The sequence below is a fragment of the Girardinichthys multiradiatus genome, chromosome Y (genome assembly GCF_021462225.1).
Source record: "Girardinichthys multiradiatus isolate DD_20200921_A chromosome Y, DD_fGirMul_XY1, whole genome shotgun sequence".
In the NCBI taxonomy this organism is placed as follows: Eukaryota; Metazoa; Chordata; class Actinopteri; order Cyprinodontiformes; family Goodeidae; genus Girardinichthys; species Girardinichthys multiradiatus.
Window position 1 is genome coordinate 35,397,373 of NC_061818.1, and position 23,889 is coordinate 35,421,261.

At 40.6% G+C, this 23,889-nt stretch overlaps 4 protein-coding genes across 4 annotated transcripts; 3 read left to right on the top strand and 1 right to left on the bottom strand.

Annotated features, from left to right (window-relative positions):
- Positions 1-1,024: 1,024 nt before the first annotated feature.
- Positions 1,025-5,507, top strand: LOC124865025 (elongin-B). Its single transcript, XM_047360009.1, has 4 exons — positions 1,025-1,160; positions 2,713-2,847; positions 4,142-4,250; positions 4,386-5,507. Exons 1-4 carry the CDS (start codon positions 1,158-1,160, stop codon positions 4,496-4,498), a joined length of 360 nt encoding a protein of 119 aa, XP_047215965.1. The 5' UTR covers positions 1,025-1,157; the 3' UTR covers positions 4,499-5,507.
- A 1,277-nt stretch (positions 5,508-6,784) lies between these two features.
- LOC124865024 (protein ALP1-like) lies at positions 6,785-9,940 on the top strand. The gene is made up of 3 exons (XM_047360008.1): positions 6,785-7,290; positions 8,831-9,062; positions 9,163-9,940. Exons 1-3 carry the CDS (start codon positions 6,985-6,987, stop codon positions 9,888-9,890), a joined length of 1,266 nt encoding a protein of 421 aa, XP_047215964.1. The 5' UTR covers positions 6,785-6,984; the 3' UTR covers positions 9,891-9,940.
- Positions 9,941-11,905: 1,965 nt separating this feature from the next.
- LOC124864283 lies at positions 11,906-15,302 on the bottom strand. Its single transcript, XM_047359006.1, has 2 exons — positions 15,049-15,302; positions 11,906-13,606 (listed from the first exon to the last, which is right to left on the bottom strand). Exons 1-2 carry the CDS (start codon positions 15,137-15,139, stop codon positions 13,002-13,004), a joined length of 696 nt encoding a protein of 231 aa, XP_047214962.1. The 5' UTR covers positions 15,140-15,302; the 3' UTR covers positions 11,906-13,001.
- Positions 15,303-15,553: 251 nt separating this feature from the next.
- On the top strand, positions 15,554-22,729 carry LOC124864282 (armadillo repeat-containing protein 5-like). The gene is made up of 7 exons (XM_047359004.1): positions 15,554-16,430; positions 16,510-16,540; positions 16,654-16,764; positions 17,877-18,765; positions 18,858-19,612; positions 20,022-20,154; positions 21,064-22,729. Exons 1-7 carry the CDS (start codon positions 16,050-16,052, stop codon positions 22,445-22,447), a joined length of 3,684 nt encoding a protein of 1,227 aa, XP_047214960.1. The 5' UTR covers positions 15,554-16,049; the 3' UTR covers positions 22,448-22,729.
- The last annotated feature ends 1,160 nt before the right edge of the window (positions 22,730-23,889 follow it).

Genomic DNA, 23,889 nt, shown 5'->3' on the forward strand with positions numbered 1-23,889 from the left:
CTCTTCCAGTCAAAATACAGCCAGAATTACATGGTAATAGTTTAGATAAAAGCATAATTATGTCTCCAGTCAAAGTCCAGATCTAAATTCAATTGAGAATCTGTCAAAGCTTAAATATTTCTTTGGGAAACCTCCCTATCCAATCTAACTGAGCTGAAGCCATTTTCCAAAAAAGATTGGTAAAAAATTCAGTCTCTAGTTGTGCTGGTAGAGACATACATCAAAAAACTCAAAACCTATTAGTAAAAAAAGGCGATTCAAAAAGTATTGACTGAGGGCGCCTGAATACAGAGGCACACCACACTTTTTAAACTTTTATTTATGAAACAAAATGGGAAACGCATCTATCATTTCCGTCCATTTCACAATTATGTACTACTAAGCGTAAGTTTATCATATAGCTGCACAATACATGGTCATTGCAATGGTGCTATATTGCAGTTGCAAAGAACTGTGGATACAGTATTTGGTAGCCTGTTATATTTGTATTGGTGTGCATTCAAATTCTGCTTACCAGTATTATACTCAGCAATCTGGTTGCCTGCACCTAGACCTTAGTGACCAAGATCACAGAGTTCAGAGAGTCGTGAGCACTGAATGATATTAAGGAGAAAACTACAGAAGGATGTGAGTTTATCTCAGTCAATTTCGCCATTACAATATTCAACAATATCACTGCAATGTCACGTTTTCCTTACATTGAGCTGCCCCGGTATATCACTTAATATTTCCTTAAAATATATTAAGGCTTCTGGATTCAATGTTAATATACACCATCATTTTCAACAGCTACTATGTAGGTATCTGAAATACTGAATGAATATGAATACTAGAAATGTTCATTCATAAAACATATTCTGTGGATATGTGTAACATGAATGTGTGAACATCGGATATTGCCTAAACTATTTTTAATTAAATCTTGGTTTTCTCTAACCAACTCCCCGTTCTTGAAAAAAATGTTAGTAATATGGATGTCAATTAGTTAAGGAGGAATGACGTCAGCAAGGAGCCTATATTTTTACCTTCAATAACACTGCCGTCTGCTGGTAGACTGTGGTACTACACCCGAAGCTGCGCCCGCCTGTGACGTCACGGTTGTCGTGCAGTGGAGTTTTTTTTTTTTTTTTTTTTTAGTGTGCAGGCAACCGCAAGAAATGGTGAGTGAGGATAACAGACTCCGTGTGACGCCCGTTAAATTCGCTAAACCGTACTTGTTTTTGTCATCAAACCATTCTCGGAGTGGTTAACGGCCCGCTTTGTCTGTGGCCGTTAACCACTTTTGGCTCTGAGCCTCCATCTAAAAGCTGTTGTCTTTGTTAAGCTAACCCGTGCTAACAGCGGCTAGCTTCCGCTAAATAACGTCAACACACCACCAGGACGGAGCTGTTTATAGTTCTCTAATTTAAAGTAAACTCAACGACAGTTTGTTCTGCCCATGAACAGATGGTTTAACCACGTTGTACATATAGTGTCTAGTTAAACAAGATGGACACCTTAAACGTTTCTGCTAAATTAGGACGGGGAAGCTAAGCTGCTCGGCTAACCCAAACGGCTATTTATGTTGAAGAGGTTCTCAGAATCTTTTTCTGAGTGATTATATAACTCTAGAAGAGTCCAAACAATATATATGTTTTATTAACTGGTAGTTTAGGATGGTATAAGACTACCATTTAGATAAACGACTTGCTTATGCTAACAACTAAACTCTTTAGTCATGGTAAAACTAGCCGAGGCGCCGATCCTCTTTTATATAGGGATATTTAATAAACTATGGACAATCTTTGATTTGCTCTGGTTCAGTTCAACTTACTTAAATCTGTCATACCTGAACCGAATCATTTCAGACTGAACAATTATTCCAAAAAGTACAGTTTTTGACATGTGAACCCGGACTGAAATATTCACCATTGATTATAGATTCTCTGAAACACAGTTTGGAACTTGTGAAATATTTTTCTGTCTTTTTGGAAGCACAAAATAAGATTTCAATGCATAACCCTTTTGCAGACCATACCAATCTGTGATCAGTGTAGAACAATTTGGTCAAGGGGTGACTTTGAGGTTTTAAAGTTAGCAATGACTTAAGATGTCTACATTCTCACAGAAGCATTGAATTACATAAAAAAACAAAAAACAAACATATTTTGCAGATTTTTAGATCGACTTTTAAAGGATGTCTAATCAATGTAGAGTAATCTGGTCCAGATTGGAGCAGTTGTGGGTCAAAGATTCTGAGAACCTCTTTTCCAAGCTGACCCTGATCAAAGGTGGTGTAAATGCCTGAAAAAATGATTTTGTCTTTTGACACCTAAATTAAAACTTTTTCAGATTATAACCTGTATTTTTATGAGTAGCTGTTCATTATATAATAATCTTGTCCAGGTTTCTTTTCATTCTTAGTATATTCTAAGTAGTAACTTGAGTGTTTGTCAAAAACAACATTTGTCTTCAATCTTCCCATTGGATACACAGCTTGGTGTAGCAATAAGAAGTCTAAAACCTTGAGAATTTTACTAAATGAATTTAAATCTTACCCATTTATCATTTTTTGAAATCTGAAACATTTTTAGAGAATTTCCAGAGTAAATAAATGACATATAAGGAAATTCCTGTTCTTTAATCAAAATCAACTCAACTCCTGATCTGGATCAACAGACATGTAATTTTACATAAAGTGTCTCATTTCCGCTTTACTTTGCTTCATTTTAGGATGTGTTTTTAATGATCCGACGCCACAAGACAACCATCTTTACGGATGCCAAAGAGTCCACCACAGTCTATGAACTAAAGCGCATTGTCGAAGGCATTTTAAAGAGGCCACCTGAGGATCAAAGGCTTTACAAGGTGAAATATTCTTCCTGAGATACTTTTTTTTTACATCTGTTGATGTGAAATAATAAACAATTGACCATCAGTATGGATAGGCAACTCTTAGCAGGTTGGCAGAATAGGGTTTAAAGTAATCTTTTAGTTTTACCAACATGTTTGTTCTGACTAGAAGTAAGTAGTCTAGCCAGAGCCCTGGTTCGAATCTGATAACTTAGTCAGCATTTAAAAAAAGGGTTTGATTGCTGTAACGCCAATTAAATTTTATAACATACAAATAAAAATCAGTTATTTTTTCCCAAATTAATGCTCCTTTTTATTGTTATCTTTTGAGAGATGTCTTATTTCATATCAGAAACAAACTTCTCAGATGAATGAGGATAATGTTACATGTAAATCTGCAAGTGGTGTGAATCATTTTGGACTCAACTGTAAGTGTCCTTCAATGACATTACCCTGAAACTGACAAGATATATTTATATAAATAAACAAGCTGGTCCCTGTTTTAGTAAGCCATACATATAACTTTCAGATTAAATCTCATGCTAAAAGTTTGATACTTTTGTATGACTAAAAGTGTGATAGACCAGAATATTTTACAGCTGTTCTGTTCCTTTATAATGATGCAGTTTTTTTGTTTCACCCTCATTTAAGACTAGGATGAGAACCAAAACACTCAAATTCTAACAAATTATATGTATATTTATGGCATTGACCTGGGTTTCAATGTTGACACTCAGTAAATGCTTTGTTGCGATTCAGTTTGCATATAGGCTATTTTCCCAAATAGTTACTAATTACTAATTAGTTACTAATTACTAAAGTAACTGATGAAAGTGCGTGGCCATGGTGCAAATATTGCTGTGGAAATGAAAAAAAACAATGATGTCAGTTACAAAAGCAGATGTCTAGAGACAGGTCCGGTTTTATTAACTCGCAAGAAAGCAATAACGAGAAATGGGAAGCATGCAGATGTTTTAAAAATAAAAAAAAGGAACAATCTGGGTTGTTTTTACCGTAAGTGTTCAGCTTGAAGAAACACAACTTCAGCTTCATTTAACGTCTGTCAAGTTTCTCTTTTAAAGTCTTTGAAGAATGCACCACTGCCGTTGATTTATATTTGAATTTGCCAATAATTTATCAATAAATAGGCTGATAGTTTGTTTTTTTTAAATCTCCACCCATTTTCCTTTCTGAGAAAGCTTTCCCTCCTGACAGTTTTTGCAGTTTTTATTAACTCTGGATTAGTTCATAGTTTTGTTAGTAACAACCAGGAAATTTACAGGTTCTGTCTGCTCTCATGTCCTTCCAGGACGATGTGCTGCTTAACGACAGTCAGACTCTTGGAAATTGTGGCTTCACAAATCAAACAGCCCGACCTCAGGCTCCAGCCACAGTGGGATTAGCTTTTCGTCTCAGCGGTAAGATGTTCTCTCTCTCTCTCTCTCTCAGATCTGAAACAATACTTGTTCATTTTCACTCAGAGCCCAGACTCTATAGGTTCATCTGATGACATTAATCCTCATGATTTTCTTACGTCTTCGTTCGTCTGCCAGATGATTCATTTGAGCCGCTGAGGATCGAGTCCTTCTCCACTCCCCCAGAACTTCCTGATGTGATGAAGCCTCAGGATTCTGGAAGCACAGCCAACGAGCAGGCAGTACAGTGAAGGACGGAGCCATAAAACAAGAAGTCCACAGAAAGGGGTTCGAAGGGAGGGCGTAGGGGGACAGGGTGGGGAAGTGATGCCTCGGTGAATGACATTTTCCTATGCTGACAACAATTTTCAAGCGAGGCATAAATAATTAGATTTCCCTTAAATTTGAGGGGACTTTAAAGTAGTTTATTTGTCTTGAAGTTAATGAGGGCATGTTAAATAAAACATATATTTTTCACAAGATACCCTGCAGAGAAACCTGATGGACATGTCACAACACTGTCAGCCATCCATGGGATTAGTGACGGCTGAAACCAAGAAACGGACCTCTTATTTAATGAATTCTAGTCTTTATTTGGACTAAGGTTAGGTCTGCCTTGCTTGTGGTCTTTGTTTTGCTGGCTTTTTTTTTTTTTTTTTGGCTTTTTGTGTTTGTGTGTTTCTTTATTTACTATAAGTAGGATCGATATTTTGTTTTTGTCTTTTGCCTGGATATGTGTTGCATTCATAAATGGGAGTGTATGAATTTCTAAGTTACCGTTTGTATTTCAAAAACTTCTGAACAATACTCTAAAATAAAAAGAGATCCACTGGTTTTTATTACTCTGACCGATCAGTAGTTAATATTTTCATCAGCAGATACTGAAACTGAACCCATGTGTTGATGGAGGACTGAAGAACATTTCTGTCTCACATCGGACTGTAGTCCATGAAATTTTGGAGATTGTGGTTTTTAACATTTTAATGATGCATTAAATCACTCATTGCTGCAGTTTCTGTTAGTTCCCCCTAAGTTTAGAGCCAACATGTTTGTTTAAATGGACGTGAAACTCCTGGTCAAAGAAAATTGAAATCATAGTGGTTTTTTTTTACCTAAAGGAAAGAGTAATCTGACCTCTGAGATGTGGAATGAAAGTTTAACGCTTTGTTTAAGCATGTTTGCAAATTCAGGGTGTTAAACAGGTGGACATAACTAGAGTTACACTTGTAACTGATGTAACATTAAAACAATTGTTTTTCACCTCTGTGCACTGTGGTATTTTGATTTGCATTGAGCACTGGATAAACGGAGCTGAAAAATGATCAGACTGGGTAATCAATCCTTCATAGCTCCCGTCACCCCAAACCGGTGCAGAGTTGATCAAAACATTAACATATCTTTATCTAGACTGTCAAGTTAATGCATGTAGAACTTGAACCCAGAACCTTCTTGCAGCCAATAATAGACAATAAAGGTAATGCAGACATAGGGGATAGGTGCACCAAAATGTATAATTTAGGAGTGCTCATCCAACAAAATGTTCCACTTAAGATGAAGGACTCCCAACTCTCAACCCTCTGTTATAAAAGTTTGGGTGGTTGGTGAGAAAAAGACTGAGGTGATGGTCTTTGGAAGCTCCACGGAGATCCCCCATGTAGATAATGGTTCCCTGGCCTAGTACATCAGGTCAACTCCAACTAACCTAGGGGTCAAAGTGGATGCTGAACTAAAGTTAGAAAATCAAAACAGAGCAGTAGTTGAGTCCAGTTTTTTTCCATTTGAGGCAGCTGGCTAAAGTAAAGACATTTCTTACTGAGCGGCATTTTGAAACAGTAACCCATGCCTCTAACTACTAGGCTGGATTACTGTAATGCACTTAATAAAGGAATCAGCGATTTCTGTATCTTTCAGCTTCAGAAGGTAAAAAATACTGCTGCGAGTCTTAACTGGCACACAAAAGTTGTACCACATTTTCCCTATTTTAGCCATCCTGCACTGGCTGCCAGTACATCTTAGGACTCATTTAAAATTATTTTATTTGCTTATGATGGCCTTGCCTGTCCTACCTGTCCAAGCACCTTCATCCCTACACCCTCACCATCCCTCAGCTCACTTGATCAGCTGCTCCTGAGAAAAATCCCTTCTTAAAGCCCATCTTTTCTCCCTGACCTTTGCCCCCATCTTAAATGTTGGTTTTTAAATTGTTTTTAATGATTACATTTTTTTTTTTTCTATTTCCATTTTGCGTCATTCTGTCTGATTTTATGATTGTTTTATTATTTTAAAACTGGGCTGTTTTGTATTTAAAGGTCCTTTTGATTTTATTATTGGTTATTTTTAAATATGTGAACCCTGTTTCAGTTATTCTGTGTACAGCACTTTGCTTCTGTGTGTGTTTAAAGTGCTCTTTAAATAAAGCCGATACGGTATGATGGTAATGCTTGAAACCGATTTTAAAATATACACAATTATCTGTTCGTTATACCATAGGTTTTAAAATTACTTTTTTATTTGATTTCTATTTTTTGTGTGTTTCTGAAGCACTTAACAGTAGCCTAATAGGTTAAATTGGCTGTACTTTGATTCTTCCTGTTTTACTAACGCCTCAACGGTTCTTAAGAAATGTCCGACAGTCCTTGAAGGCATCAAACTTTAGCTCAGTGGTTAGCATAGTTCCGCTCGGGTTCGCTTCGTTGCGTCTGCGCTGTTCGGATAAACGGATGTGTTTCACTGATCAATGGCTCAGATGGACCTCAGACAGCATGTTTTATCTGCGGGCAGGGCGGTTCTGGACATGATGGAGCGGGAGTGGCAGCCTCTGTCAGCCGGAGAGCTGGAGCTTCGGCTGGACCAGGTGGTGGAGGGTATCTTGGAGTCTGACCTGGTTGGGAAAGTCGAAACGCAGCCTTCTTCAGATGTTTACGTACAGTTACTGCAGAGTAAACCGAGCCCCGGTCCCCAGGCTTTTCCCACAGCGGCTGCGTTAACTGGTCCCACCGAGGAAGGAGCGACAGCGTCCGAGGCGGACAGTGAAGCAGTCAGGGTGATTATGACATGTTACTCCTGGTTCGCATTTTAGATAAAAAAAAAAAAAAGAAAAATAGGACAGTTTTACAGTAATTTTCTAAAACACTAACAGGTTCTACTAAAATGGTTGAGCTTTAAATTAGAACAATGGATTTCATCAACTCATTAGCATTAATTTTATTATAACTGGGACATTTGTTTTTACATTAAAAAGCTATTTTTCCATGGTAGAAAGATTATACAGGAAACCACCTCAATTATTTTTTAAAACAAACATTTTATGCACGAGTTTTCTTATTTATTATTGACAGTGTCTAATCTACTCTGCCTCATGTATACACACAGGCTGAATATATATGCAGAAATTCACTTAACTCTTTTAATACGTGGTATTAAAGGGTCTAAAATGCTGTTTAACCTGACAAGACCAAAGCCTTTAACCTTTTTTAGTGATTATGATCTTAAAAAAGGATCTGTTTGACAGTACTTTTTTGGATTGACCAATACTTGGAGCAACGGGAATGTCCAAGAAACTCAGTGAAAAAGGGGAATTTACACAAATTTGTGTTTTAGTTTTTCAAAACAACTGCAGATTCCATGATAATCCCTTGAAACAACGATGCAAGTAAGAGTTATTCAGATGTATTCTCTAATTTGCTGAGTGCTGGAAGAAGACCCGCAGACAAAAGGAGATTGGTTAGGATGTTTCAAGCAGAGCCAACTAAGCCGCTGCTTAGGGCCCCCAAACCATCAGAGGCCCCCATTAAAGCTTATTCATCTATTTTTTTTTTGCTGCACTAGTGGCCTTTACTTTGTGTTTTTTTTTTTTTTTTAATAAAGAAGGCAGACAGGGAGTGAGGTAGAGAGACGGGGAAGACATGCAGCATATGTCTCTGGGATGGGAGTTAAACCCAAGACAGCTTCGTCTAGGACTGAGGTCTCTGTATAAAGGGCGCATGCTCTACTGCTACGCCACGGGCCGCACCCACAAAGACCATGGATCTATATTTGTTTATTGAGACGGAGAATACTATTAAATTTGATTTGAAGGTTTTAGCATAGATAAATGAAAAGATTTTAAATTGTTTAGAATTTAATTGTAAGATTTAAAGGAAATGGCATTTTTACTTGGTAAAAGTGCAATTAATCTTCATTGTGTTATAACTGTTTTAATCTGATGCTACATGTTTAATCGTCTCTCATGTCTGAGCTCAGTTTGTTCACTAATCCATCCCAGTAAATAATAACTAATGATCCATGATTGCTTTTAGGCTCAGCCAATTGAACTTGGCCCCCTCTCCCAGATTTCACCAAATCTGTATTGAAACCCTGTTAGTGGGGGCAATGGTCTTAATGGTTTCAGGAACAACTTTAAGCCCATATTGCCCTTCCTTAGTGTTTGAATATATTTTAACCTGTATGTATAATTTTGATCCTGGACGTAATCCAGTGTGACTGAAATATACATTTTATCTAATATATTGTGGATAAATTTCATGTGATGCATCATAGAGTCCACTGAATGACTAAGACAGGAACATTTATTGTGTTCCCAGTGCATCTCAGAGCTGCTTCAAAGCTCCAAATCCATGGCCCGATTGGCTGGACGGGCTCGCTTGTCTTTGTCCCACACTGTCCTCCTGTCTCTGTCCCTGCTCTCTGAACGGGTCAGCTACCGCTCCGTGTCCCGCCGCTTCCAGCTGGAGAAAGGAAATATCCACAGGATCTTCTTCTCTTTCTGCGAGCGGATCAGCAACCTCAAGGAGGAGCAAATCAGATGGCCAGTTGGTGCGTTCCTTCTGCTGTTATGTGTTTCTTTTCACTGTAAACGTTTTGGACGATGTCAAAGCGAAACTATTTTTAATAATTAAGGGTTGTGTGTTTCCAGGAGAGGAGGCTGCAGAGGCACTTTTCCCATTTTCCAGTCTGGTTGTAAAAAAAGAGCAGGATGATGGACGTTGTTTTCCTCAGGTTCTGGGAGTATTGGGACACACACAGATTCCTATCCGTCTACCTGTAGGAAAACATGCCCTGGAGAGCGTAGGACCTGCGGAGAAGAGAAAGAAGAAGAAAGCCCATCCTGACTGCTGGTTAAACCTGGAGCTTGTGTGCAGCTGTAGAGGTCAGTTCCTGCACTGCAGAGTCAGTAAAGGCTCTAATGTGGATCGAGGCAGAAGACTGAGAGACCGACTCAAACAGAACCCTGAACTGATGCCGCCGGGCTCCTGCCTTGTAGCCAGAGCCGGCTACCCCCTAACTGCACAGATTCTAACCCCTTACACACACAGCAACGGACCAGACCAGGAACTCTTTAACCAAACCTTGGAGGAACACTGTCAGATCCTGGATCAGGCGGTCAGCAGCCTGAAGGTCAGATTTAAGCGGCTCACCTATCTGGACATCGGAAACTACGACCGAGCCGGGACTGTCGTTTACACTGCATGTGTGTTACACAATGTGTTCGTGCAGATGGGACAAGAGCTTCAAGGGGGGTCTGAGACAGAGAGTACTGTAACCCTGGAGGAGGAGGAGCAGGAAGAAGATGAGGAGGGAGTACAGAGACGTGATGTAGTTGCAGATTTGCTGTTGACGAATGGTAATTCTGGAAGAACGTGATTTCGTGTTGACAAAAATACATGAGGTAATAAAGATTTATGCTGACAGAATGCCAGCTGTCTGAGTCACTGTTAATTAGCACATTTTCAGGGTTCCTACGAAGTCTGGAAAAAATATGACATTTGATTTCAGCATTTTTCAGCTCTGGATGAGTGTAGAACAAGAACGTATTCCCTATCCCACGTCTAAATGTTCTGACCTTCTTTTTGTCCCTCTTTTCTTCCTTCCTTCCTCACTGCCTTCCGGTTCTTCATTCATTCCTTCCTTTTTTCTTCTCGGTGTCCTACCATCCTTCCTTGTGTCCGTTTCTTTCATCTCATATCCTTCCTTCCTTGAGTCCTTCTTTTCTTCTTGCTTTGTGCTTCCTTCCCTCCTTTCCTTACTCGTGTCCTTTCATCCATCCATCCATCCATCTAAAATATCTATGAGAATGCCTTAAAAAGTATTTATAACCCCTGAACTTTGGCGTTTTGTCAACAACCACAGTCATTGGTTTATAATCCATCCCTGCTTTAACTCCACATCTTTTTCCCTGACCTCTCTGCTGCAGTTCTTGGTCTTCATGAAGCTGTTCGTTCTCTAATGTTCCCCAACGAAACTCTGAGGCCTGAAACAGAACAGCTGGATTTACAGTGAGGTAAATTAAACACAGCTGGACTCCATTTACAGATCAGGTGACTTCTCATGGAAACTGGTTCCACTGGAGTTTGTTTTAGGGTATTACAGCAAAAGAGGCTCATTATATATGTATATTTGTTTTACAAAATCAAGTATCTATTTTCTTCCACTTCAAAATATATTACAAAATCCCAATAAAATGCGTAGAAGTTTGCTGTTGTATCGTCACAAAATGTAAAAAGTTCAAGGCACTGCATCATAAAACAGCTTTATCTCCGTTTCTAACCAATCTACAAAGATTATTAATAATCTTTACTAATCTTTAATCATTTAATCATCTTAAATTTAAATATAACACTTTTTACTGTGGCAATAATTTGGGATAATGAGATGTTTTTAAACCACAGCCTTGATTAAAACGTCTAAAATTGTATTGAGTTTCTAAAACAAAAAGTAAAATTGATTATATTATATTGCCTCAGATTCAAATTCAAAAATACTTTATTAATCCCAAAGGGAAATTAAATGTTGTTGTAGCTCATTATGAAGGTTTCTTCAAAGAACCGTTGTAGATGCTGATTGCTGTAGGCAGGAAGGATCTCCTGTAGCGCTCCGTCTTACAGCAGATCTGAAGAAGCCTCTGACTGAAGACACTGTTGTTGTAGGACAGTCTCATGAGAGGAGAACCCTGAGGAGAACCCTGAGCATCCTCTGCTCAGGGTTCTCCATAATGTTCTTCATTTTATGAAGAATCCGTCTTTCCACAATGATCTCCAGAGGTTCCAGAGGAGTCCCCAGAACAGAACCAGACTTTTTTATCAGCTTGTTGAGTTTTTTTAAGTCCCTGGTTCTGATGCTGCTTCCCCAGCAGATGATGGTAGAAGAGATCACACTTTCCACAACAGATAACACTTCTTTCTCTGACCCGGTGTTCAAAAGTTGTATCCTTATGTGTATCTATACATCCTTCCATCTGTTTTTTCTATTCATGCACTAATTATTCCATCCTGTTTTTGTTGAAATATGTGCAAAATGTGTCTGAACCCTGACCCACAGTGACGGTTTCCCGGTTACCCAAGACAGATCAAACCAGAACAGAACCCCTTGCTATCTGTGCCTGCTATTCAGACTCTGGTGTTAGACTCTTTAGAACCCAAACATCAACTCGAACCTGGTTCTGATCGGTTGGATCTCACAGACCAGACTTTATCTATTTTAATTTTCCCCTATAACAAGCAAAATAAAGTCAGGTTGCCTTTTTAAGATGTCCAGTTACATTTAATTCTTACTACTCTGTTGGGGGTAATTTTCTTTTGTTAGTAAGCAGATTTACTGCAAGGTTAATTATTGTCCTCCACATTAAAAATGACTTTAAAATAAAAATGTAATACCATTAATAATACTGAAGCCATTAGTATTTAATTGTGTGGAGATGGATATGCTGGCATGATCTGAAGGAGCAGCAGACCCACAAACATGAAGTTATTGTAAGACAATAATGTAAGAAACACGTGTTACAGACCTTATATGTCAGGGATCATTCTGATTATTTATAGAAATCATGTTCACCTTTTTTTTTTTGGTGCAGAAATGATTGGACACATTATTTGCTTGTTATTTATGTTCCATAGTATTCAGAGTTCCACATTACTTTTGTATTCAAGTAGAAAAATAAAGGAGACAACTCTGTTATCAGGCAGTTGCAGGAACATCCTCCTGTCTGTCTAAACAAAGAGTGAAGGTAAGCAGACACAGATGATGCATGAATAAGACAAAAAGTTATCAAATATTCCAATAAAGTCAATTGTGTCTGTATACAATATAGGCTTGAGGTTCTTTTGTTATTTGACACACAGCTTTTTTCTCTTGAGGACACACCAGACATGTTTCGATGGAGGCTTCATCAGATGAGTCACTAGATGGTGTCAAAATCGGATGTCGTTCCAGGTGTAGGAAATCTGGAAACCCCGTCGTCCTGGTTAATAGCTGCGGGGGCTCGCTTTCTAATCTCCACTGTCTCCATGATGCAATGCTTGTGTCTGTTTACTTAAAATCAGCGATAGCGTCTCACTTCAAACAGGAAAACCAAATTATGGATTGGGAAGAGCCAAAATCATACACTTGGAAAACAACAGAGATCAGCGTTGGATCATGGAGACAGTGGAGAGGAAGCGAGACCATGCAGCTATGAACTGGGACGAACAGGCCTTCAGGCGTTCTTACACCTGGAACGACATCCGATTTTGACACCATCTAGTGACACCTCTGACCTCTGATGAAAACGGACGTCTGCGTTGAAACATGTCAGGTATGTCCTCAGAGACAAAAGGGTTGTGTGTCTAATAACAAAAGAACCAAAAGACTAAAAAATTATCAAAACAAAAGGTCTGTGTTGGAATTCTGTTGGTTCGCTGCACCTCTACAGACTGTAACAATAAAAGTGACGTTTCAGATGAAAACATTCATGCATTATGAAAGTTCCTGGTAAATGGCCTAAAGTCCATCCTTTGATGTCTGTGGGCTGTTCGTCTGAGCCAGACTGGAGATGGCCTGGGCCAGGTTATTAATGGCTTCTATTTTCCTCTCCTCCAGTGCTTTCTGTTGAGCCCACATGTTCAGCTTCCTCTCCTGCAGCTCCATGTACAGCTGCAGGATGTCCTGCGGGGGCCTGCTGATGCAGGCAGCAGCTGTTGCAGGGGGCGTAGGAAGGATAGGTGTGAACCTCTTGCTGGCTATGGCCTTGCCCACTCTGGTTCCACTGAGCTTGGCCTGGCGCTGGGCCTCGATCTCCTCCCTGCTCTTGCCCAGCACGTCATGCATGGCTTTGAAGAACTCCCAGTGGACACTGGCCACCCCCAATCGCCTGGCCCTGTCGGTGTTCTTCCTGTACGTGGCCAGCATGTTTCTCCACTTCAGATCACATTCGTAGGCCTTAACAGTGATGCCTGTGACCCCTGACTCCCTCAGTTTGGCATTTACCTTCTCTGCAACCACTTCCCAGAGCTTCTTTTTCTTGCACACTGGCTGGTCAAACGCCTGATCCATTTCCAGTCGGGTATTAACAAGGTGCCAGGTAGCTTGCAGTGTCCAGATGAATTCTACAAACAAAAAAAAACAAAAAAAGATTATTTTTGTTTATTACAAGCAGAGCATTTTTCCCTGAGCTTGATTACATAAAGATACTATCCAGTGGGTTTTTTCATTAAGAAATGTACACTGACTGTTTGGTAAATATCAGTTTACAGTGCAGTATTTTAGAAAATACACTGAAGTTTAAACAACAAATGCACCAAAGAAAAAAGCCTTGCAGATTCCAGTTTGTTTGTATTTGGGTCGATGAATCAAGCTGATCACCTTGCATTAGTAAATAATCAGAATCAGCTTTACTGGCCATGATTAGGTGCATAAACAAGGACTTTGACACACTCCCAGTGCACAGACATTAAACATAAATATATACATTTTAGAGGAAATAAAATAAACATAAAATATGTACATATATGAGTATGTGCATCCAATATTTAGTTGTTTTTTTTAATGCAGTTGTAGTGTAGTAAATATGCTTATTTATTTTGTTTCACAGTAAAACCTGGATGGGTGATATTTCTCTTTTTTTAGGCAACTGCAGGCTGTGACTGCATGTCACAGCCATACAAATGAAAATACTGCTCTTAAAAACACCCATTTTGAAACAGGCTTCTTCAGGACACCAGTTACATAAAGAATAGTGATTTTTATCATTAAACTGCACACGGTAACTGAATATAATCCTATTTTTTGATTTAATAATATTTATTGATGCTTTTATGGAACCAAATGCAAACAGACTGAATTTAAATGCTCTTTTGTAGTCATACCAAACACTCAAAGCTACTAATACACAGATCAGTAAGCAGCATGAGGTAAAGTGCCTTGCCCAGGGACACACTGACATGCTGCAGGAGGACGTTGGCCTCAAGCTCAATACTTTCAGTCTGCAAGACAACTACTGTTCCCATAGAGCCACAGTCGCTGCACAGTGGAGCAAATAGTAAAAGCAACAGTCGCGACCATACTGTCAGTTTTGAAACATTTTATCGTTGGAAACACAATTTATTATTGTCACCTGATGTCTTATGCCTGTGTGAGTGTGAAGAAATGTGCTTAATCTTGTATTATTTATTTTTATTCTGGTAATTTTGTCTGTTTTGTCTTTCTCCATGTTTAGAAGAAAAGAATGGACGGTTACAAACAGCAGTGTGGAAATGCTTGGAGGGAGATTTATCTGAGCAGAGCAGGGGAGGAAAAGCTTAAACCTCACTCCAGCAGAGTTGTTCTACTTGTGACAAAATATATCTAAAGTGAAATTTCTTGACTTAATAGAAAGCTCTTGCATGTACCTTTTTTTGTACAGTCTGATAAGATACCATTTGGAAGTAGAAAGTTCCCACATATTAAAAACATATAAGGTTAATGTGACATTTAAAATGGGGGTACGTTGCGCACTCATCAGTCCTTCCTCGCATCATGCGATGACTGGTCCAAACTCTCTGTTACTAACCTGCTTTTGTCTTATCGCTGTCCACACTGCTGGGCGCAGCCGGGTCCTTTCCGTCCGCATCAGCTATCACTATCGCGTCGATTACTTCCATATTTTTATATAACGTACCGCAATAACATTAAAGTTTGTATTCATCAACGGTGTATCTATCGCGGAATTTAACAACCTTACAGATACATCGATGGATTTTCTGGCGTCGAGAAAACGATTGCTTTTATCACAATCATTGGAAGTTTGGTATTTGTAGTCTTTTATAGCTATTTTAAACCTTTAATAACCCCATCACGAACTACAATGCCTAAAAGTGTTTGGTTGTGTCGCTCGAACTGCTGCTCAGTGTCGCTATGGACAATGTAGTTTTTAGAGGCATAACGTGCGTAAGAATGGTCGACTTGAAACCGAGCTCAAACTACAAATCCCTGAATTTTGTGAACGATCCACCTCTTCGGCCCCTGCTCTCCTTCAGAGACCGCCCCCGTTTTGTTGTTTGGCTAAAGATGGCGTTAGCGGCTAACGCAGACGATTACACTTTTTTTCACAAAATATATTCGGCCTCTGGTAATACAGCAATGCTAAAATAGAACATTTTTCACCATTTGAATTAGCAAAAAAAATAAATAACTTGCGCAGATACACGTTTGTTACGTCGAGTAGCGCTTTCTAAGCCTTGGCAAGCGGCAGGCCTTTTTTTAAGGGAGCGGACCTGTGATTGGAGACTCCGTTTCCCGTCAGGGAGTGCGGCGTCAGGTGATACAACTTTCCATTGTCTTGTTGGTATTTGTAGTTTGTGTGCAGCACGTTAAGACGTTTAAACAAAAAGTTTTTTAAAGCGTTGATGATTAATTGGCAAGTCGCTAATCGTTCTAAGTGAAGAAAGATGCTCTTTTGTGTCCTATTACTTCACTGGCGATGCACAGTGATGCCTCACGGTGTCGGTGATATCAGTCTAAGCATCGCAAAGTTAAGATAAGTGAACGCGCGGCCTGCCAGTTTCATCAGTCATGGCTTCATCAACCGTGAAAGCTGACGGGAAGCAGCCGAGAGTAAGCCCCAAAGCAGGCCAACCATCTTCACCAGAGTCCTCACTTACCTGGTGCTTGACCCACCTCTGCAAACCTGGACCACCTGGAGGGGCCGAGCATCAGACAGGTTCATGCAGAGACACTGACAAGCGCTCTAAAATGTGTCAGTGGCGAGCCCTAGTTGCCATCAGGACGCAGCACATCAAGGGCGACAAGGCTGGCATCGCCAGATTTAGAGCAAAAGGTGGTCTGAAGATCCTGCTGAACCTGCTCCAACACCCGGAGTGCTCCAGGAAAACTCTGGACCTGGCTCTCAGCATCCTGGCCAACTGCTGCACTGAGCTGGAGACACGCGTAGAGGTGAGATCTCACTAACAAAGCAGCCCACTAATCTAATCTTTTTATGCACTTATTGAAATTTTAATTTTTTCCACTTAAGGTGCGCAAGCTTGAAGGAATAAACATTGTTGGTCAGTAAAAAGCATTTCTATATCATATTTGATTTGCTGCTATATCTTCTGCAAATTCCACTAAAGTCATCAGTTTTTAATAAATATAAACAAATTATTCTTAACTTTCATAGTGGACATAATGAAGAGAAACGTGGCGCTAGATACGGTCCAAAACCGGGCTGCCAGAGCTTTAGGGAACTTGGCCATGGATCCAGAGAGCTCTGCACTCATCCACTCTGCTGGTAATTATGAAATGTTTCTGTCTCTCTAAAAAGCATTTAATTTGTAATAATAATAATACATGGACCAGAAATTCCACATATAACCATACAGTGCATTGAAAAAGTATTTATGCCTCATGAACATTTTTTATTCAGTGTGTTTTATTTTGGTTTATGTGATAGAACAAAACAAAGTAATCTCTATCTGGGAATTATAAGCTAAACCGTACATGGTAAGGTTGCACAATATATCAAAATTATATGGACATTGCAATGTCAGCGTTGGAGAGGACTGGTTGGAATACAATCAAAATGTCCACACTTTCCTAGCCAAAGTAATATGCAGCCTGTTGGCTGACGTCTCACTGCAGTAAATGCCCACATCTAACAAAGATAACGGTGGCCAAAATGCTAAATGACTTACTATTAGGAGCAAAGATGTGAAAGAGAGGAGTGAGAACAATATGGATTTATAGCAACTGATAACAGGATATTTACCAGTACTATTTCAGTTGCCTGGTTTTCTAATACTGTGCAGCTTTTCTATGAGGTAATACACATTTAACAATAGCAATCTGAAAATTGCGATGTGCATTTACATTCTTTGATATCCTTAAATAAAATCCAGAGCAACCAAAGTCACCTAATTAGTAGGTCAGATGAAAACACACGGGAACTTTTTGCAAATAAGCTGGTCAGAGTTGATGGAGCTAAATGCATCGCAGTCCTGAAAGAAAAGTAATCTTAGAAAACGGCTGGAGTCTGGTGTTTTTACTTTAGACTCTCCCAGTCAGAGACATTTGCAAGCCAAACGTATGAAATGTTCAGTCAACAAAATCTGAACCCATTTATAATTTTCCTTTTCCTTCACATTTATGTCCTCCTTTGTGTTGATCTGTCAAATAAGAGCCCAATAAAACACACTGCTTCTTTTGCTAATTATGTCGGTCATTATTAGAGCACTTTCATCAGTTACTAGCTGCACCCAAAGACATAATAACTTGAGTTGGCTTCATAAAAATATTATAAAACAAAGTTGGCACCTTTGCCCATCCCTGATCTACACCAGGATACCTGAATAACATTTCAAAATGTTTCCAACTCTTCTTTTAATGAGTTGTTTGGTTTTCCAGGTGGTATTCCTCTTCTCCTCCTTTGTGTGTCCCTGTCGTCTGCTCCGTCATCTCCCACAGTCACTCCACCCTCAGACTCCTGTCCCAAACTTGAATGCGCTCAGTCAGCTGCTCGGGCCCTCCTGTACCTCTCAGACTCACCAACAAACCGCCTCTCCTTGCTCACCCAAGGGACGTTATCTGCCCTCGCCCCTCTTATTGCCCCAGAATACCCTCAAGGACTGAGGCGTGCAGCCCTTAGGACCCTCCATGAGCTGACTAGGGGCTGTGGAGTCGAATGTGCCAGAGAGATTTCTCGTTCTGGTGTCTTGACTCAGCTTGCTGTCATAGCATCAGGGGAGTCTGGTGAACATTTCGAAGAGCTTGCCCTGAAAACGCTGGCTAACATGTGCTCTCAAGGCTGCCTGCGACCTCTTGTGGGCTCTCTGGGGGTCATTCAGAAATTTACAGAGGAAGTTAAAAGGGACCCAATCAAGTCAGGAGTCTTCTTCAAGGCTCTGTGTTTGTGTTGCAAAGAGGCGGTGAATCGGGCCAAGGTGAAAGAGAATGGCGGTTTGGAGGTCCTGATGAAATTTTTGTCCTCTCACCAGAATCATCCACTTTCCAGGTTCGCTATTCTTGCCTGTGTAGACTTTGTTTTTGATGAATCTGCCTTGGAACAGCTGCAAGAGTTGGGGCTGGTCCCTGTTCTGGTTGCGCTTCTGGTGAAGCTCACCAGAGGAGAGGAACATACAATGGAGAAGATGGATGTGAGCGTCTCCTCTAACATGTCTCACAATGAGCTTCTGTCCTCTTCATGTTTGGAGTCATTTGACTTTCCTCCTCCTGAGGGATCCAGGAGGGAGGAAGCTGGGAGGGAACAAGGTTCATCAAGCTTCTTAAGTCTCAGGTATGGAAAAAAAGCTAATATTAAAGCCTTTTTTAAAGTGAATATTATCTGTATTCCATGTTATTTAGATTGAATGTCATCTCTCTCTGTAGGTCCTGGTTGCTTTCTGAGGGATTAATATCGTCTGAAGGGGATCTGCTGGATTCCTCCTGTGCTGATGCTGAATGGGCGAGTCTTAATCCCTCATCTTCATCCCCTCAAACCTCTTCCCCAAACCCAGACTCCAGCCACTCGCCTAAAACTTCCTGTTCATCCAGCTCTGTTTCGAGGAAGGCAGCTTCACCTCTATCACCTGTCTCCTCCTCATCGTCTTCCTGGAGCATCCCCGATCCACCTTCCTCTAGTCGGATCACTCCCCAAACCCTGACTGCTTCCTCCGTCGTCTGCTCTTCCAATAATACACCCGTCTCCCCATCAACAGTCTCTTCTTCACAGAAAAGGAGACGGTCTCCTTCAGCAGCTTCCCTGACTAAAGTTACACTCGATAGCCCCCCTGGTGTACCCCGAACCAGCACTTACCATCATCCCTATCACCCCGAACCCTGGACACCAGAGTCACCCATCCTGCTGCTGCTGTCCCGTTTCTCGCACGCCAGCGACCCCAGTGCCGCCCTGGTGAGCTCCAGCGTTGTGTCCGGCTTGCTCTGCTACCTCACCCAACACCAGGACCCCAGCAGCAGGTGTTTCCGCATGCTTTGCCGACTGAGCTGCAACCCAAGCTGTTTGCAGGCACTGGTCCGAACCGGTTCCGTGGCGCTTATTCGCCACCGTCTCTGCTTGAGTGACGACGGATCAGAGAGACGGCAAAAGCAGACGGATCGAGTGAAGGCCAAAGTAAAACAGCTGGGTAAGAGGAACACAGCCTGGAGGCCCTTTTTAACCATGTCTTGTTAAAACCATGCACTTAATGCAGTTAATGACCATTACCTTCAGTACTGAGTCGATCAATTTGGTCGATTCATTGCTGCATAAGTGTTTTTTATTATTATTATGAATCATTAGTTTTAAATATATTGCTGGTTGTCTCCTACTAGGAAGTTACCACTAAAAGAGTTAGTTTAATAATCTAATCAATATTTCAGCACCTTTTCTACTCACCCAGTGTTTTATACATAAATGAACTAAACAGAAAGTAACATTTCATGCATTAAATACATTTGCTTCATATAAAAGGAAGTTACCACGTAAAGATGCCAGTATGAATAAGTGAAGTACCATGGACTGGCCTTTATGCGTTCTGCTTGCTGACTCTGTAGGTGATGCTCTTCTGAATAATCTGCGGGTCCAGTGTGAGTCTGGGTTTGGTTCTGGTGTTCTCACTCATGTGATGTTGTCAGGCTCTGAGTCAGACAAGATGAGCTGTGCTCTGTCCCTGCCATTCATCAGCAGGTGAGTAGCACAACATTAATCATTTTAGTTTTGTTTTTACATTGGAATTTTTAAACCACCTTTAATTTGTTATGATTGTCCTTCCTAATATTATAGTATTCTCCATCAGGAGCTCTTGAGCCTTTTTTAGCTCTTCAACAGTTTCTGTTTGGATTTTGGCTGCTTTTTCACCTATTTTCTGTCCGGTTCTTTTCTGACCACAAATGCATATTTTGCAGAACGTTCCTAGAAAAATATGAAAATGAATAAGTTGCTTACGAAAGTGTCAGACAGGATCTGAGCGCTATTTTCCAGTTTTCCAGGATGTATGTGTTTATTTCATGAAACTTTTTAAAGAAATAAAAACAAAAATAATACTCAAAAGTATTAGTATTTGCTGGTGTTATTGCTTATCCTATTTTATAAACCATATATCCGTCCATACATAATTGGCCTATTAAAATAGTATGAAAAACTCTGGAGATTTAAGCCTAGAAAAGTGTGGAGTTTAGAGTTTTTAACATGTAGGAAGCCTATAGATGGGAAATGAAATCAGTATGATCACCTGAGGGATCATCATCCTCCGGTTGGTTGTCTAATTTATGCCAGGTTTTCACCTAATTGCTCTTTGAGCTAAAATCCTTGTTTTCCTGTCTAAATGTGTTGGACTTTGGTGTTTTTTCTTAAACAATAGTCCAACATCCAATTAAAATGTTGACCTTAACAACACTGAACAGTTCTTTCAGTAAATCGAGGAGCCTTCTAATTTAGAGTTAAGTGGCTTTACGAAGAAAAGAAAATAATTTATGTGGATCTGTTCAGGTTCAGAAATAAACACATGTTAAAAAGCAGCCAATGAAAGTTACAAACAGTTTTTAAAGGAAAATCTCACTATATATGAGTTATGTTAAGTTTCTCTTTGTCCAACAGCAACAAATCCCTGTTAAGGAAGCTTCTCTTGGATTGTGGTGGTCTCCCCGCAGCGCTGCGACCTCTTGACTGCGGATATGATGACGATGAGGATGAAGACCACCGTGGAAGGCCTCTCTCTGACTTGTTTAATTCACCCCGTTCAGATGCGACCTCTCAGCCATATCTTCTGTATTTGTCACTCCTGCTTGAATGCTTATCTGCTATGACGGGTGCCGTTAAAACCGGACTGGTAGAAAAGAACACAAACCCAACTCCAGTCAGCGGCGCTGACAGAGATTCTCCTCCTCCATTGAAAAAGCCTCGCCTCGCTGACTCATGTCCTTATGGGAGTTCAAACTTCGACCTGGTCTTGCTGCTTGATGATGGGACCCGGATTCCAGCCAACAGGGAGGCTGTGGCTGGGGTGGAGGGCGCAGATGGAGTTGGATCTGAATACTTCAGGGCTCTGTTGAGAGGTGGGTTCGGAGAGGCTCAGAGTAATGCAGAAGAAGGTATTCGTATCAAAGATGTCAGCACAGGTATGTTGCTGCCGCTGCTGCATTACCTGCATGGATGCCGCTTCAGTTTGGACACAGAAACTAAAAGGGGGAACGAACAAGGAACCAGAGGGCAGTGTCAGACTTTAGACTCGCTGGTTCTGGGTGGACTAGGTGTCTTCCAAAAGGTGACAGAGGAGGTATCAACAGAAAGCTTCCAGAAAACACCTTTATGTGAAACAATGATTGGGGCATGCAGGTTTTTGGTGAATGACCTCCAGAGAGAGTTGGAGGATATTTTTGTGTCATTTCTACTGTCCAGCGCCAACGCCGGTCAACCCAGGCAAGCTGATAAACAAGACGATGCTAAAAAGAAAGATAGGGACCAGAAAGGTACTGACCCTGCAGAGGACAACCTGGCTAATCTAACATCTGAACTAGAACAGTCTGAACAACTGAACAGTTTCCTTCAACAAGTTGAAGGTAGGGAAACTTTCACTGGAACCATACAGAAGGTTATCAGGGGACTCAACAGAGGTTTAGATGAGAACACAATCAAAAAAGTCATTTCTGTTTCCAAATCTGTCAACGCGTCAGAGGACCAATTAGAAGAGGAGTCGTTGGCACCAAAGAACCTGCTGAAGGATGCAGAGCGGGGCTCCTGTTCTTCCTCAGAAACCACCCTGGCTGCTTTGCTTCCCCAGCTGTACTGGTTTTCCCAGCGGTACGGCTATCCAGCTCTGGGTCGGGCCTGCCTCGCTCTGCTGCTGGGTTTCCAGGACTGTCCTCGTCCGTTTGCATCCTCCGTTGCTGCGGATTGCCTTCGCAGACTAGTCAGAGAGGCAGACTGTACAGAGACTCTAAAGCAGGACCTGCTGAGCCTGGTCTCAGCGGCTTTAGGCTGAGCAAGGGCAGATCTTGCCATTATCTTACTTGGACTACAACTAGTTTAAAACAAAAAGCAAAACCCAGTCATCCGCCAACAGAAGTGTTGCATTATTTCCATCATTTTGAAGCACTCATTATTTAAAAAATTTTGAGTTGAGGAAGAATGTCCGTTTGACAAAATTCTGTTAAAATGTCAAAATTAATTACGTTGGTGTTAATTTTGTACATAAAGATGATATTGAATGGAAGACATTTGTTGCACTCCTTGAGCTGTCCTATATAAATATGCTGTCACATGACTTTGCTGTCAGTCGTTGGTGTTTTTTCCTCCCATAAAGGATCCATTCAGTGCTTTGAATTGGATGCCGTTTCCCTTAAATATCAAGAACTTTGGTAAATTGCAGTGAAAATCTTTACATTTCACCCAGGGAACATTTGGAATGCAGATGTGGCACAAGTTAACTAAAGAGTAAGGTTTTATGAAAGAAATCAGTCATGTGCCAAACATGTCCTCTCTTCTGGTGTGTGGTGATAAGTGAATTTTACACTGAACTGTCCAAAGCCCTTCAGCATCTTGCGGTCTGCTCTCCGGGTTATGGCCAGATGTTTTGAATGAAACGGTTCAAACCTGCTTCAAAATACTGACGCCTTTGTGTAATTTCAGCCATTTTAAGTGGGAGGAAATGTGAGGGTGTCCTAATTTAACCAAAAAATCGATTGTGTATCAGCTAATCAAATGTTTGAGACCATTAGCCTTAAAAGTCAACATCTGTGCATAAATCTGGCTTTAATGTCTTTTGTCCAACATTCACGCTACCCCATCCCTCTGATGGCAGAGGCAAAAAGGCTTTTTGTCTTTGAACGTTGCCAGATTGTTTAGATGCCGAGACCAAGGATCCAACACTGCTACTGATGCTGAGTTCAACACAAAAACATAAGATTGCATCTGTAAGAGAAGGAATCAGAGACCAAAAAAACCTGTTCATGGGCCACGTCTCCTCCCACACAGCAAAGCACCAAACATGGGAGATTAAAAGATGGAATTAAGTTTTATTTTCTCACCAGAACAAATCATTTTGGACGGTCCTGATGGTACTTGGCGTTACTGGCATTACGATGAAAGCTCACTGGAGAAGTTATGATCTGGCTTTGTGGAGATGTTGCTGTGTCCCTCTGTGATCTGGAGATTCAGTCTCTGAACAGGACAACCCTGTAGTTGACATCTGTCTGACAAACGATTTCTTTTCGAAGAAAAATGCCCCTCTTTTGGACCATCCTGTTCCCCTGATTTAGATGCCATTGAAAACATTGAGGCATGGTTGTTGAAGACGGTTTACAAAAATGGAAGCCGGCTCAAGAACTCAGGAGAGCTTTGTCCAGCCATCTTCACTTCATGGAGTCTAGTTAAAACACATTAATCAGTAATCGACAATATACATTCATTCATCCCAACTATCAT

Excerpts from the sequence above, each read along its gene's own strand:
- LOC124864282 (XM_047359004.1), top strand. The coding sequence starts at position 16,050 with ATGGCTTCATCAACCGTGAAAGCTGACGGGAAGCAGCCGAGAGTAAGC. Across the intron at positions 16,431-16,509 it reads AGCTGGAGACACGCGTAGAG|GTGCGCAAGCTTGAAGGAAT; the intron begins GTGAGATCTCAC and ends TTTCCACTTAAG. Across the intron at positions 18,766-18,857 it reads TCAAGCTTCTTAAGTCTCAG|GTCCTGGTTGCTTTCTGAGG; the intron begins GTATGGAAAAAA and ends CTCTCTCTGTAG.
- LOC124864283 (XM_047359006.1), bottom strand. The coding sequence starts at position 15,139 with ATGGAAGTAATCGACGCGATAGTGATAGCTGATGCGGACGGAAAGGAC. Across the intron at positions 13,607-15,048 it reads CAGCGATAAGACAAAAGCAG|AATTCATCTGGACACTGCAA; the intron begins GTTAGTAACAGA and ends TTTTGTTTGTAG.
- LOC124865025 (XM_047360009.1), top strand. Across the intron at positions 2,848-4,141 it reads AGGATCAAAGGCTTTACAAG|GACGATGTGCTGCTTAACGA; the intron begins GTGAAATATTCT and ends ATGTCCTTCCAG. Across the intron at positions 4,251-4,385 it reads ATTAGCTTTTCGTCTCAGCG|ATGATTCATTTGAGCCGCTG; the intron begins GTAAGATGTTCT and ends TTCGTCTGCCAG.
- LOC124865024 (XM_047360008.1), top strand. The coding sequence starts at position 6,985 with ATGGCTCAGATGGACCTCAGACAGCATGTTTTATCTGCGGGCAGGGCG. Across the intron at positions 7,291-8,830 it reads CGGACAGTGAAGCAGTCAGG|TGCATCTCAGAGCTGCTTCA; the intron begins GTGATTATGACA and ends TTGTGTTCCCAG. Across the intron at positions 9,063-9,162 it reads GCAAATCAGATGGCCAGTTG|GAGAGGAGGCTGCAGAGGCA; the intron begins GTGCGTTCCTTC and ends GTGTGTTTCCAG.